This window comes from Scyliorhinus torazame, chromosome 5 (genome assembly GCF_047496885.1).
Source record: "Scyliorhinus torazame isolate Kashiwa2021f chromosome 5, sScyTor2.1, whole genome shotgun sequence".
NCBI classification, from domain to species: Eukaryota; Metazoa; Chordata; class Chondrichthyes; order Carcharhiniformes; family Scyliorhinidae; genus Scyliorhinus; species Scyliorhinus torazame.
The window spans coordinates 119,993,725-120,006,659 of NC_092711.1; the positions used below are offsets into that span (position 1 = coordinate 119,993,725).

The following is a 12,935-nucleotide window of genomic DNA, read 5'->3' on the forward strand; positions in this document are numbered from 1 at the left end:
GGTCCCAGCACTGATCCATGTGATACTCCACAAGTAACATCTTGCCAACCCAGAAATGACTCGTTTATCCCTCCTCTCTCTTTCCTGTTAGCAACCAATCCTCGATTCATGCTAATATGTTGCCGGATACACAATGAGCTGTTACTTTGTATATAAACTTTTATGTGGAACCTTGTCAAATACCTTCTGGAAATCTACACACCACATCCACAGGTCCCCCTTTATCCACATTGCTTGTTACTTCCTCAAGAGCTCCAATAAATTGGTCAAACATGATTTCCCTTGCACAAAGCCATGTCAACTCAGCCAGATTGTAATTAGATTTTCTAATTGCCCACTCCAGCCTCCTTATTAACAGAATGCCAATGGCTCAGCCTGCAGGGGATTAACAGCAACAATGGCAGCAGAATCCAACACCTGCAGTGAGTTGTGAATTCGCTGATATCTCAGCAGATTGAATGCCCAAGCAAATCTCTTCCCACATGTGGAGCAGGAAAATGACCTCTTTCCCGTGTGAACTTGCTGGTGTTTCAGAAGGTCCTTAGTGCTCTTAAGCTCTTCTCACAGTCAGAGCATTTAAAAGGTCTATGATCAGTGGGAACAAGGTGGTGCACAGTAAGCTGGGATGGCTGAGTGAATCCCTTCCCACACATGGAGCAAGTGAAGGGTCTCTCCCCAGTTTGAATTGCCTCATGTATCAGAAGGTGGGGTGAACCAGTAAATCCCTTCCTACACACAGAGCAAATGAATGGCCTCTCTCCAGTGTGAACTCACTGTTGTCTCAGGCGGTTGGATGAATCCCTTCCTACACACAGAGCAGGTGAATGGCCGCTCCCTTATGCGAACTCGCTGGTGTGTCATCAGATCCTATTTTCTTTTGAAGCTCTTCTCACGGTCAGAACATTGAAATGGTCTCTGATCAGAGTGAACTCGCTGGTGTGTCAGTAGCTGCGATACCACTGCCTGAATCTTGAGCTATCATCGGTACTGCTCAAACCCACGTGGGAGACCGGGGCTCAGCCTCGCCCCCCCCCCCACCCCATTCACTCCAATTAGTTGGAGGACCAGCCGCTCCGGCTCGGCCCTGCAGTCCTGCCCCTCTCGACCTAATGGTCCAGAGCTGCTGTCAATCATTCCCTGGGCATTGTGAGCTGGAGTATGCGCAGTGCCGATGCTGGACTCAGCCGGGCGGTTTCACTGAAACCCGGTGGAGGACCCAAACCCCAATAAGAAGTTTCCCGGCCCGGGTTTCCATCGAGCAGGGGGGGGGGCAGTTGTGGCCTGCTCCCGGTGACAGGCCTGAGTTAATGGTCGCGTTTTTTATAAAATCTGCAAATCCTGTCTGATTAGTAAGTTCTGCAAATTTCTGATTAGTAAGTTTGCAGACGACACAAAGGTTGGTGGAATTGCGGATAGCGATGAGGACTGTCGGAGGATACAGCAGGATTTAGATTGTTTGGAGACTTGGGCGGAGAGATGGCAGATGGAGTTTAATCCGGACAAATGTGAGGTAATGCATTTTGGAAGGTCTAATGCAGGTAGGGAATATACAGTGAATGGTAGAACCCTCAAGAGTATTGAAAGTCAAAGAGATCTAGGAGTACAGGTCCACAGGTCATTGAAAGGGGCAACACAGGTGGAGAAGGTAGTCAAGAAGGCATACGGCATGCTTGCCTTCATTGGCCGGGGCATTGAGTATAAGAATTGGCAAGTCATGTTGCAGCTGTATAGAACCTTAGTTAGGCCACACTTGGAGTATAGTGTTCAATTCTGGTCGCCACACTACCAGAAGGATGTGGAGGCTTTAGAGAGGGTGCAGAAGAGATTTACCAGAATGTTGCCTGGTATGGAGGGCATTAGCTATGAGGAGCGGTTGAATAAACTCGGTTTGTTCTCACTGGAACGATAGAGGTTGAGGGGAGACCTGACAGAGGTATACAAAATTATGAGGGGCATAGACAGAGTGGATAGTCAGAGGCTTTTCCCCAGGGTAGAGGGGTCAATTACTAGGGGGCATAGGTTTAAGGTGAGAGGGGCAAGGTTTAGAGTAGATGTACGAGGCAAGTTTTTTACGCAGAGGGTAGTGGGTGCCTGGAACTCGCTACCGGAGGAGGTGGTGGAAGCAGGGACGATAGTGACATTTAAGGGGCATCTTGACAAATACATGAATAGGATGGGAATAGAGGGATACGGACCGAGGAAGTGTAGAAGACTGTAGTTTAGTCGGGCAGCATGGTCGGCACGGGCTTGGAGGGCCGAAGGGCCTGTTCCTGTGCTGTACATTTCTTTGTTCTTTGTTCCACAGGGGGCACAAAAAAATCAGAGATAGAGTTTGTTGTGAAACCAATGGGTTGGTGTAAAAGGTCAGGGTTACAGTCAACAACAACAACTTCTATTTATATAACACCTTTAACATCGTAAATCATCACAGTCAACTTCACAGAGACATTAAGGGGCGGCAAGATAGCACATTGGTTAGCACTGTTGCTTCACAGCGCCAGAGTCGCGGGTTCGATTCCCGGCGTGGGTCACTGTCTGTGCAGAGTCTGCACGTTCTCCCCATGACTGTCTGGGTTTCCTCCGGGTGCTCCCCATGTTGCGAAAGACGTGATTCGCCCTCAGTACTACCCGAACAGGTGCCCGAATGAGGCGAGTGGGGGCTTTTCACAGTAACTTCATTGCAGTGTTAATGTAAGCCCACTTGTGAGAATAATAAAGCTTATTATTATTATAAAACAAAGTGAGGCACCCAGACACATAAGGAGATATTAGGACAGGTGACCAAAAACTTGGTCAAAAAGGTAAGTTTTGAAGTGAATCTTAAAGGAGTTAAGCAAGGTGGAAACGGGAAAGTTTAGGGAGGGAATTCAGTGCTTGGGGCCGACGGAACTGAAAACCATGGCGGAGTAATTAGAATCGGGGGTGCACAGGAGTTCAGGATCAGAGTTGTGCAGATATCTCAGGGGGTTGTGGGGCTGGAGGAGATTGCAGAGACAGAGAGAGACGAGGTCATGGAGGGGTTTGAAAACAAGGGTGAGAATCCCCCAAACATTCAAAAGTAGTGATATCAGCTAAGTTCCCACACCAATGTTACTGAATGAATATTAATTTGAAATATAAAATCTAAATGATCGACATGCATCCAAATCCAACCCATTAGAAAGCTATGAACTTATTAGATGCGAATAAACTCATCAATGATTCGCTCATTCCCAGCTCCACAGTGAGTAGGACCTGGATAGGCAGAAACAGAATAGAAACTGGACATATTGCAGTGAGAGAGTTCACTGTGTGAAATGTTGAATGACTCCTAATCTGCTCTGACATTCTGATCAGTTTCTCTGCCACATGACTGTGTTTTTCAGCTGAATTGGAATTCCACAAAGAAAGATCTGAAGCACAATCAGACTATAATGTTGTCTGATGTTGCCTGGAATGGAGAATAGGTCTTATGAGGAAAGGTTGAGGGTGCTAGGCCTTTTCTCATTAGAACGGAGAAGGATGAGGGGCGACTTGATAGAGGTTTATAAAATGATCAGGGGAATAGATAGAGTAGACAGTCAGAGACTTTTTCCCCTGGTGGAACAAACCATTACAAGGGGACATAAATTTAAGGTGAATGGTGGAAGATATAGGGGGGGATGTCAGAGGTAGGTTCTTTACCCAGAGAGTAGTGGGGGCATGAATGCACTGCCTGTGGAAGTTGTTGAGTCGGAAACATTAGGGACCTTCAAGCAGCTACTGGATAGGTACATGGATCACGGTAGAATGATATAGTGTAGATTAATTTGTTCTTAAGGGCAGCACGGTAGCATTGTGGATAGCACAATTGCTTCACAGCTCCAGGGTCCCAGGTTCAATTCCGGCTTGGGTCACTGTCTGTGCGGAGTCTGCACATCCTCCCCGTGTGTGCGTGGGTTTCCTCTGGGTGCTCCGGTTTCCTCCCACAGTCCAAAGATGTGCAGCAAGTTGGGGGGGAGGGAAGTGTAAAGCTATGGTCAGTATAATGGTTAATGGAGATCAAGGCAGCAGGTTACGTGACAGGTTATTATGTAGAGATATGGGTTCAAAGACAAGGAAAATTAGGAGAAAGGGTAAGAGGAAAAATAAATTACGAAAAGTTACTGATCAAGGTGTTAGGATTCATAACAAAGACATAAAAAACAGCATAAGTGTACTTTACCTGAATCCTCGTAGTATACGAAATAAGGTAAATGAGTTGATGCCGCAAATCATCGTGAAAGACTATGATTTAGTGGCAATTACTGAAACATGGTTAAAAGATGGTCATGACTGGGAGTTAAATATCCAAGGGTATCAGACTATACGCAAGGATAGAATGGACGGTAAGGGCGGTGGCATCCGGGCAATAGTAAGGGATGATATTGGTGCTATGGAGGACAAGGTTGAATCAATTTGGGTGGAAATCAGGAATAGTAAGGCGAAAAGGTCACTGATAGGAATAGTCTATAGGCCACCAAATAGTAACAGGTTGGTAGCGCAGGCAATAAGCAAAGAAATAACGGATGCATGTAGAACTGGTACAGCGGTTATCATGGGAGATTTTAATCTGCATATCGATTGGTTTAACCAGGTTGGTAAAGGCAGCCTTGAGGAGGTGTTTATAGAATGTGCCCGGGATAATTTCCTGGAACAGTATGTAATGGAACCTACAAGGGAACAAGCGGTCCTAGATCTGGTCCTGCGTAATGAGGCAGGATTGATTAATGATCTCATAGTTCGGGATCCTCTTGGAAGGAGCGACCACAATATGGTGCAATTTAAAATACAGATGGAGGATGACAAGGTAAAATCAAACACTAGTGTTTTGTGCTTAAACAAAGGCGATTACAATGGGATGAGAGAAGAACTAGCTAAGGTAGACTGGGAGCAAAGACTTCATGGTGAAGCAGTTGAGGAACAGTGGAGAACCTTCCGAGCGATCTTTCACAGTGTTCAGGAAAGGTTCATACCGACAAAAAAGAAAGATGGTAGAAAGGGGAAAAATCGACCGTGGATATCTAAGGACGTGAGGGAGAGTATCAAATTGAAGGAAAAAACATACAAAGGGGCAAAAAATAGTGGGAGACTGGAGAACTGGGAAGTCTTTAGGGGACAACAGAAAGCTACTGAAAAAGCCATAAAGAAGAGTAAGGTAGGCTATGAAAGTAAACTGGCTCAGAACATAAAAGCAGATAGTAAAAGCTTCTACAAATATATAAGACAAAAAAGAGTGGCTACGGTAAATATTGGTCCTTTGGAAGATGAGAAGGGAGATTTAATAATAGGAGACGGGGAAATGGCTGAGGAGCTGAACAGGTTTTTTGGGTCAGTCTTCACAGTGGAGGACACAAATAACATGCCAGTGACTGATGGAAATAAAGATATGATAGGTGAGGACCTTGAGATGATTGTAATCACTAAGGAGGCAGTATTGTGCAAGCTAATGGGGCTAAAGGTAGACAAGTCTCCTGGCCCTGATGGGATGCATCCCAGAGTGTTAAAAGAGATGGCTAGGGAAATTGTAAACGCACTAGTGATAATTTATCAAAATTCACTAGACTCTGGGGTGGTCCCAGAGGATTGGAAAGTAGCAAACGTGACACCACTGTTTAAAAAAGGAGGTCGGCAGAAAGCGGGTAATTCTAGGCCGGTAAGCTTATATTCGGTTGTTGGGAAAATGCTGGAATCTATCATTAAGGAGGAAATAGCGGGGCACCTGGAGGGAAATTGTCCCATTGGGCAGACGCAGCATGGGTTCACAAAGGGTAGGTCGTGTCTGACTAATTTGGTAGAATTTTTTGAGGCCGTTACCAGTGCAGTAGATAACGGGGAGCCAATGGGTGTGGTATATCTGGATTTCCAGAAAGCTTTTGACAAGGTGCCACACAAAAGGTTGCTGCATAAACTAAAGATGCATGGCATTGAGGGTAAAGTGGTAGCATGGGTAGAGGATTGGTTAACTAACAGAAAGCAGAGAATGGGGATAAATGGGTGTTCCTCTGGTTGGCAACCTGTAACTAGTGGGGTCCCTCAAGGATCAGTGTTGGGCCCGCAGTTGTTCACAATTTACATAGATGATTTGGAGTTGGGGCCCAAGTGCAATGTGTCAAAGTTTGCAGACGACACTAAGGTGAGTGGTAAAGCAAAAAGTGCAGAGGATACCGGAAGTCTGCAGAAGGATTTGGTTAGGTTAGGTGAATGGGCTAGGGTCTGGCAGATGGAATTCAATGTTGCCAAGTGTGAGGCTATCCATTTTGGGAAGAATAACAGCAGAATGGATTATTATTTAAATGGTAAGATGTTAAAACATGCTGCTGTGCAGAGGGACCTGGGTGTGCTGGTGCACGAGTCGCAAAAAGTTGGTGTGCAGGTGCAACAGGTGATTAAGAAGGCTAATCGAGTTTTGTCTTTCATTGCTAGAGGGATGGAGTTCAAGACTAGTGAGGCTATGCTGCAATTGTATAGGGCGTTGGTGAGGCCGCATCTGGAGTATCCCAGAGTTGAGGGGATTAGATTATGACGAGAGGTTGAGTAGACTGGGCCTGTACTCATTGGAGTTTAGAAGGATGTGGGGGGATCTTATTGAGACATATAAAATTATGAAGGGAATAGATAGGATAGATGCGGGCAGGTTGTTTCCACTGGTCGGGGAAAGCAGAACTAGGGGGCATAGCCTCAAAATAAGGGGAGGTAGATTTAGGATGGAGTGTAGGAGGAACTTCTTCACACAAAGGGTTGTGAATCTCTGGAATTCCTTGCCCAGTGAAGCAGTTGAGGCTCCTTCTTTAAACGTTTTTAAGAAAAAGATAGATGCCTTTCTAAAGAATAAAGGGATTCGGGGATATGGTGTACAGGCCGGAGAGTGGAGCTGAGTCCACAAAGATCAGCCATGATCTCATTAAATGGCGGAGCAGGCTCGAGGGGCCAGATGGCCTACTCCTGTTCCTAGTTCTTATGTTCTTATGAATCCTTTCTCACATAAGGAGCAGGTAAATGATCTCTCCCCAGTGTGACCTCGCTGGTGCACAGTGAGGGCCGATGGCTGCCTGAAATTCTTTACACAGAATGTGCAGCTGAATGGCTTCTCCTCAGTGTGTATTTGCTGGTGTGACTGGAGGATGAATAATGCAGTGAATCACCTCCCACACATGGAGCACGAGAATGGCCTCTGTCCAATGTGAGAGTGGCGATGAGTTTCCAGCTCTGATGGGTAATTGAATTGCTTCTCACAGTCCCCATATTTCCACGGTTTCCCCATGGTGTGGCTGCGCTTGTGTCTCGACAGGCCGGATAAATGGCTGAAGCCTCGTCCACACGCAGAACACGTGTAGAGTTTCTCATTCTTGTGAATGGTGCTTTCTGGCTCCATATTCAAATTTCTATGAGAGTCAGGTTACAATAAATTGAGCAGCACTGTAAGATCTAGAAATTATGTTTGATTTCTGTGATACGTCTGACTGCAAATCCTCTCCTAATACCCTGTGGAATTGATTTAAAACAGAATAAAGTACGAGAGCTGCAAGGAAATCTGTAAATCCAAACCCATCTCACCATGTGCATAATTTCCTTCCTCCACTCCCAATTTTCTCCCTCCCTCTCCTCTGTTTGGTTCAGTGAAACGAGGCCGGTGAATAGCGGGAGAGGCCAAAAACGAGATCCGCGTCAGGTGCCAAACAGTTTGCGATGCAACCAGCCCCGGCCCTTAGTCAAAATCGGGATCTCGCCGTAGAGTGGCAAGAAACCAATTATCACCACTTAAGCCCCATTTCCATACATTCCATAATGAGATCAAGTCATTATCCAACGGCCTCCCCTCAGTCAGCGGCCTCTCCAGCAAGTGCTCACGCTGGTGCCGATTAATACTCTTTTTTTAAAACATGGAATGGCACCCGGGGGGGGGGGGGGGGGGGGGGGGGGGGCTCCCAGGCCATTGAAGGCCTGTGTGTGGTCAGGGTAAGTGCAGGGTGGCTCCTTGGCCCTCCCTCTGGAACGTGGGCAACTTGGCACTGCCCAGCTGGCACTGCCAAGGTGCCCAGATGGAACTGCCAAGTTGGCAGCAACACCTGGGTGACAGTGCCAGGATTCCTGAGTGCCAGGGTGGCACTGCTAAGGGTCAGGGTGCAAGGGGCCATGCCCATAAATTGTGTGTGGTGGGGGGGGGTTGAAAGGTGGTATAATGCAGGGCAGGTAAGTAGGGGCCTCTGGGAGGTTATGCGGGGTGATGGGTGGGTGTCTTAGAACGGAGAGGGTGCTGTAAGTGGGCTTCGGGGGGAGGCCTGAAGGGAAAGGACCCCTTGGGACTCCATAGCAGGGGGTCTTCACTTGGGGGTGTGGGGTCGTGTCCATGTATGTGGGGAGTGACATTGCCCATGGGTGGAGGGTGTGGGGACCCCCAAGCACATTTCAGAGATTGAGGCATCCTTTCAAAATGGCGGCCCGATCTCTGAGTTCAGCTTCCCAGCGCTAAAAAAATTCTAAGTGTGGACTAAACCGGTGAGAAACTTCCCAGGGCCTATAAAAGTGACTAAGTGTCATTGGATAGCGGTGGGGAACTCCCTAAACACTCGCCAGAAATCAACTTAGAAATGTTTCAGGAGAATCGCACCCACAGTTCGCCAGCTACACGTGGAAAGGGATTCACTTGGTCATCCCATTTACTGACACAACAAGTCATATTGGAGGGAGACCATTCAGAAACTTCATATATGTGGGATGTATTCCGTTTTTGCACCAGTCAACACTTCAGCTTTGACAGTTCAAAGCAGTCGATATACAATCAGTGCATATTTTGTGCTAATGCGCTGTTTAAATGTTTTCTTTGTGAGAAAAGCATGGTAGAGGGCAGCATGGCAGCACAGTGGATAGCACTGTGGCTTCACAGCGCCAGGTTCAATTCTCCACTGGGTCACTGTCTGTGCGGAGTCTGCACATTCTCCCCGTGTCTGCGTGGGTTTCCTCCGGGTGCTCCGGTTTCCTCCCACAGTCCAAAGACGTGCAGGTTAGGTGGATTGACCATGATAAAAAATTGTCCTCAGTGACCTAAAAGGTTAGATGGGGTTATTGTGTTCCGGGGGTTGGGTGGAAGTGAGGGCTCAAGTGGGTTGGTGCAAACTCGATGGGCCGAATGGCCTCCTTCTGCACTGTATGTTCTATCTAAAAGAGACACTTGTTCACACCACCGACTGAGATTCCACATCTGACTTTGGTTTTTTTCTGCTTTTAATCAAGTCCGGGGCAGAACTATGGAGCAGATCCATTCCATGATGTATCAGTTGACTTAATCATTTTGTACATATGGTTTAAATCGTAATCGGACCGGAAAAGTGTATTGGACAATGTAGATTGCCCATGGCGATGAGGTTACCCATCATTCACCGAGAGGGAGATAATGCCCTATCTTCAGTATAGGATGTGGAGATGCCGGCGTTGGACTGGGGTGAGCACAGTACGAAGTCTTACAACACCAGGTTAAAGTCCAACAGGTTCAGTACAGGAGAACATTGCGCAGGCGCAGTGCCGCTCATGCTGGAGCATGCGCAGCGCGGATGTTGGCAGTAGTTAGCACAGGGTGGTGTCGGAGCTGCAGGAAGAGCAGAAATTGATTGGAGACAGCGGGTAAGTGAGGTTGAATGGAGCCGGTGGGTGAGAGAGGATGTATAATAAATACCCGGTGCAAGAAGAGAAGGTTTCATAAAAATCGGTTGTTGGCTTCAAACCTCAAATTAGAAGCTCGAGGCCCTGCGCTGGGACCGGTTTTGCAGCCGGAATCTCAAGCGAACAATGGACTGCGAGGCCGCCATCTTTATAGGGGGCAATATGCAACAGGACGCATGCGCAGCGTCATTTTGTGTAGGCACAGTGCTGAGGCGCATGTACGGTCGCCATCTTTATTGGGGGCAATTGACATCAAAGGATCATAGTAGCTCGACAATGCAGAATAGGCCATTTGGCCCATCGAGTCTGTAACGACTCTCTGAAAGAGCATCCTACCTATGCCCAATCCCTGGCTCTACCCCTTAACCCCATCGAACCTGTGGCAATTTAGCTTGGCCAATCCCGGAGGAAACCAGAGCACCACTCCCTGGTTTTCATGGTCACTTTTTCCTTGTGTCGGCCCCACAAATGACCAGATTAATTGAGATAAATTTCGCAAACTGCCTTTCTGTTTTTGTGGGTTCTCTCTCACTCTGTTTTAAATCAAATTTAAGGTTGTTCAGTGGGAAACAAAACCAAGCAGCACATCAAGATCAGATGGAATCTCCCAATTAATTGGAGCCTGAATATTGGTGCATTTTGAACATGGAAGGAAAAAGCACCATTCCCAGTGGGGAGAAAACATGGAAATGTGGGGACTGCGAGGAAGGATTCAGATCCCCGTCTGAGCTGGAAACTCATCGGCGAGTTCACAGTGGGGAACGGCCAGTTACCTGCCCCAAATGTGGGAAGGGATTCACTCGATCATCAGGGCTGCTGACACACCAGCGAATTCACACTGGAGAGAGGCTGTTCACTTGCTCCCAGTGTGGGAAGGGATTCACTCGGTCTTCAGGGTTGCTGCAACACCAGCGCGTTCACACTGATGAGAGACCATTTAAATGCCTGGATTGCGGGAAAGGCTTTAAAATTTCTGCAAAACTGATGCGCCATCAACGAGTTCACACTGATGAGAAACCGTTCAGATGTTTCCACTGTGGGATTGGGTTCAGGGGGTCAGAACAACTCACTGAACACCAGCGAATTCACACTGGGGAGAGGCCGTTCACTTGCCGTGTGTGTGGGAAGGGATTCACTCAGTCATCCACACTGCGGACACACCAGCGAATTCACACCGGGGAGAGGCCATTCAACTGCTCTGAGTGCGGGAAGGGATTCAGTGATTCATCCACCCTGCTCAAACACCAGAGAGTTCACACTGGGGAGAGACCTTTTAAATGCCCAGACTGCAATAAGTGCTATAAAAGTTCTGCAGAACTGATGCGCCATCAACGAGTTCACACTGATGAGAGACCATTCAGATGTTCTCAGTGTGGGACTGGGTTCAGGGGATCAGAACAACTCACTGCACACCAGCGAATTCACACTGGGGAGAGGCCATTCACCTGCTCTGTGTGTGGGAAGAGATTCACTCAATTATCCACACTGCGGACACACCAGCGAGTTCACACTGAGGAGAGACCTTTCACCTGCACCGACTGTGGGAAGGGATTTAGTCAATCATCCACACTGCGTACGCACCAACGAGTTCATACTGGGGAGAGACCATTTACCTGCACCGAATGTGGAAAAGGATTCATTACCTCATCCAACCTGCGGACACACCAGCGAATGCACAAGTAATGATCATGGTTAGCTTTTCCTGAGAAGTACAGCCACAACTGCTCCATGTTGGTTGGGATCTTGTTTGTAATTTCAAAATTTAGAGTACAATTCTTTTTTTCTAATTAATGGGCAATTTAGTGTGGCCAATCTATCTACCCTGCACATCTTTTGGTTTGCGAGGGTGAGCCACGGAGAGAATGTGCAAACTCCACAGACAGTGACCCAGGGTCGGGATCGAACCTGTGACCTCGGCGCCGTGACACAGCAGTGTTAACCACTGCGCCATCGTGCCACCCCAAAATCAATAATTTTATATTCGACTATAATTTAATAGTCCAAATTGGTATTTTATTTCGTATTTTGTGCTAAATTGACAGAAACCGTTTGAAAAACTAAACCCATTCCAGCATTATCGGAAATCAGCCAGATATGTTAAATGGACATCCTTAATTGTGAAACAATAAGTAATTATTTAATCGATGTATTGTAAGGCTGATATAAATTGGAACATACATTTATAACTTTTATAATTATAAACACTTTGTGTGATTTTTATACAATTATTGTGAGTCATGAGAATCTTAAAATGCTGTCTTTTCAGACAGGCTGGAAAAATAACATAAACTTTAACATTGACCAAATCCTTGAAGAGGCTTTTATTCAAGATGTCTTAGTTGTAAATGGCAAACATTCGTGGGCAGCATGGTGGTGCAGTGGTTAGCACTGCTGCCTCACGGCGCTGAGGACCCAGGTTCAATCCCGGCCCCGGGTCACTGTCCGTGTGGAGTTTGCACATTCTCCCTGTGTTTGCGTGGTTCTCACTGCCACAACTGAAAGATGTGCAGGGTAGGTGGACTGGCCACGCTAAATTGTCCCTTCATTGGAAAAGGAAGAATTGGATACTCTAAATTTAAATAAATAAATAAGTGGCAAACATTTATGTTAACCACTGATTGTTGGACAGTAGTTTAAGAGAAGCCAGTGTCTTTTCTTTTCCCAATTAAGGGGCAATTTAGCGTGGCCAATCCACCTACCCTGCACATCTTTCGGTTGTGGAGGTGAGACCCATGCAGACACAGGGTGCAAACTCCACACGACAGTGACCCAGGTCTGGGATCGAACCTGGGTCCTCAGTGCCGGGAGGCAGCAGTGCTAACCACTGCATCACCGTTCTGCCCAAAAGCCATTGTCGTAAAGTTAAGACAATGTGTGTAATTAGTTAAAAAACCCAATGGGTTAGCTCCTATATAATTATTGACAAATTGCAGATCAATTGGCTATTTTCCAACAATTGACTAAGATGAGCTTTTGACATGTTTAATGAATAAAAGTAGAGTCTTGAGAGGCAATGTTTGGTGGGCGGGGCGGTGGGGGTTAATGTGTTAACCATTCTGTCGAAGCCTTCACTCCATGTCCTGGACTGAAAGCAAGGTGAGAAGTCTGTTCAATTATTAAAAGCTCAGCTTTCTCTTCTTCTGTTAATTACTGCTAACTATGGGGGCGCCAAGGTCCCAGGATCAATCCCGGCCCCAGGTCATTGTCCGTGTGGAGTTTGCACATTCTCCCCGTGTTTGCATGTGTTTCGCCCCCACAACCCAAAGACTTGCAGGGTA

At 46.9% G+C, this 12,935-nt stretch overlaps 1 protein-coding gene and 1 pseudogene across 1 annotated transcript; one reads left to right on the forward strand and one right to left on the reverse strand.

Moving 5' to 3' along the window:
* Positions 1-351: 351 nt before the first annotated feature.
* On the reverse strand, positions 352-7,372 carry LOC140417893 (uncharacterized; annotated as a pseudogene).
* Positions 7,373-9,543: 2,171 nt separating this feature from the next.
* On the forward strand, positions 9,544-12,032 carry LOC140421755 (uncharacterized). The gene is made up of 2 exons (XM_072506607.1): positions 9,544-9,618; positions 10,212-12,032. The coding sequence occupies exon 2, from the start codon at positions 10,303-10,305 to the stop codon at positions 11,338-11,340; it is 1,038 nt and encodes a 345-aa protein (XP_072362708.1). The 5' UTR covers positions 9,544-9,618; positions 10,212-10,302; the 3' UTR covers positions 11,341-12,032.
* Positions 12,033-12,935: the final 903 nt, after the last annotated feature.

Excerpts from the sequence above, each read along its gene's own strand:
- LOC140421755 (XM_072506607.1), top strand. The coding sequence starts at position 10,303 with ATGGAAGGAAAAAGCACCATTCCCAGTGGGGAGAAAACATGGAAATGT.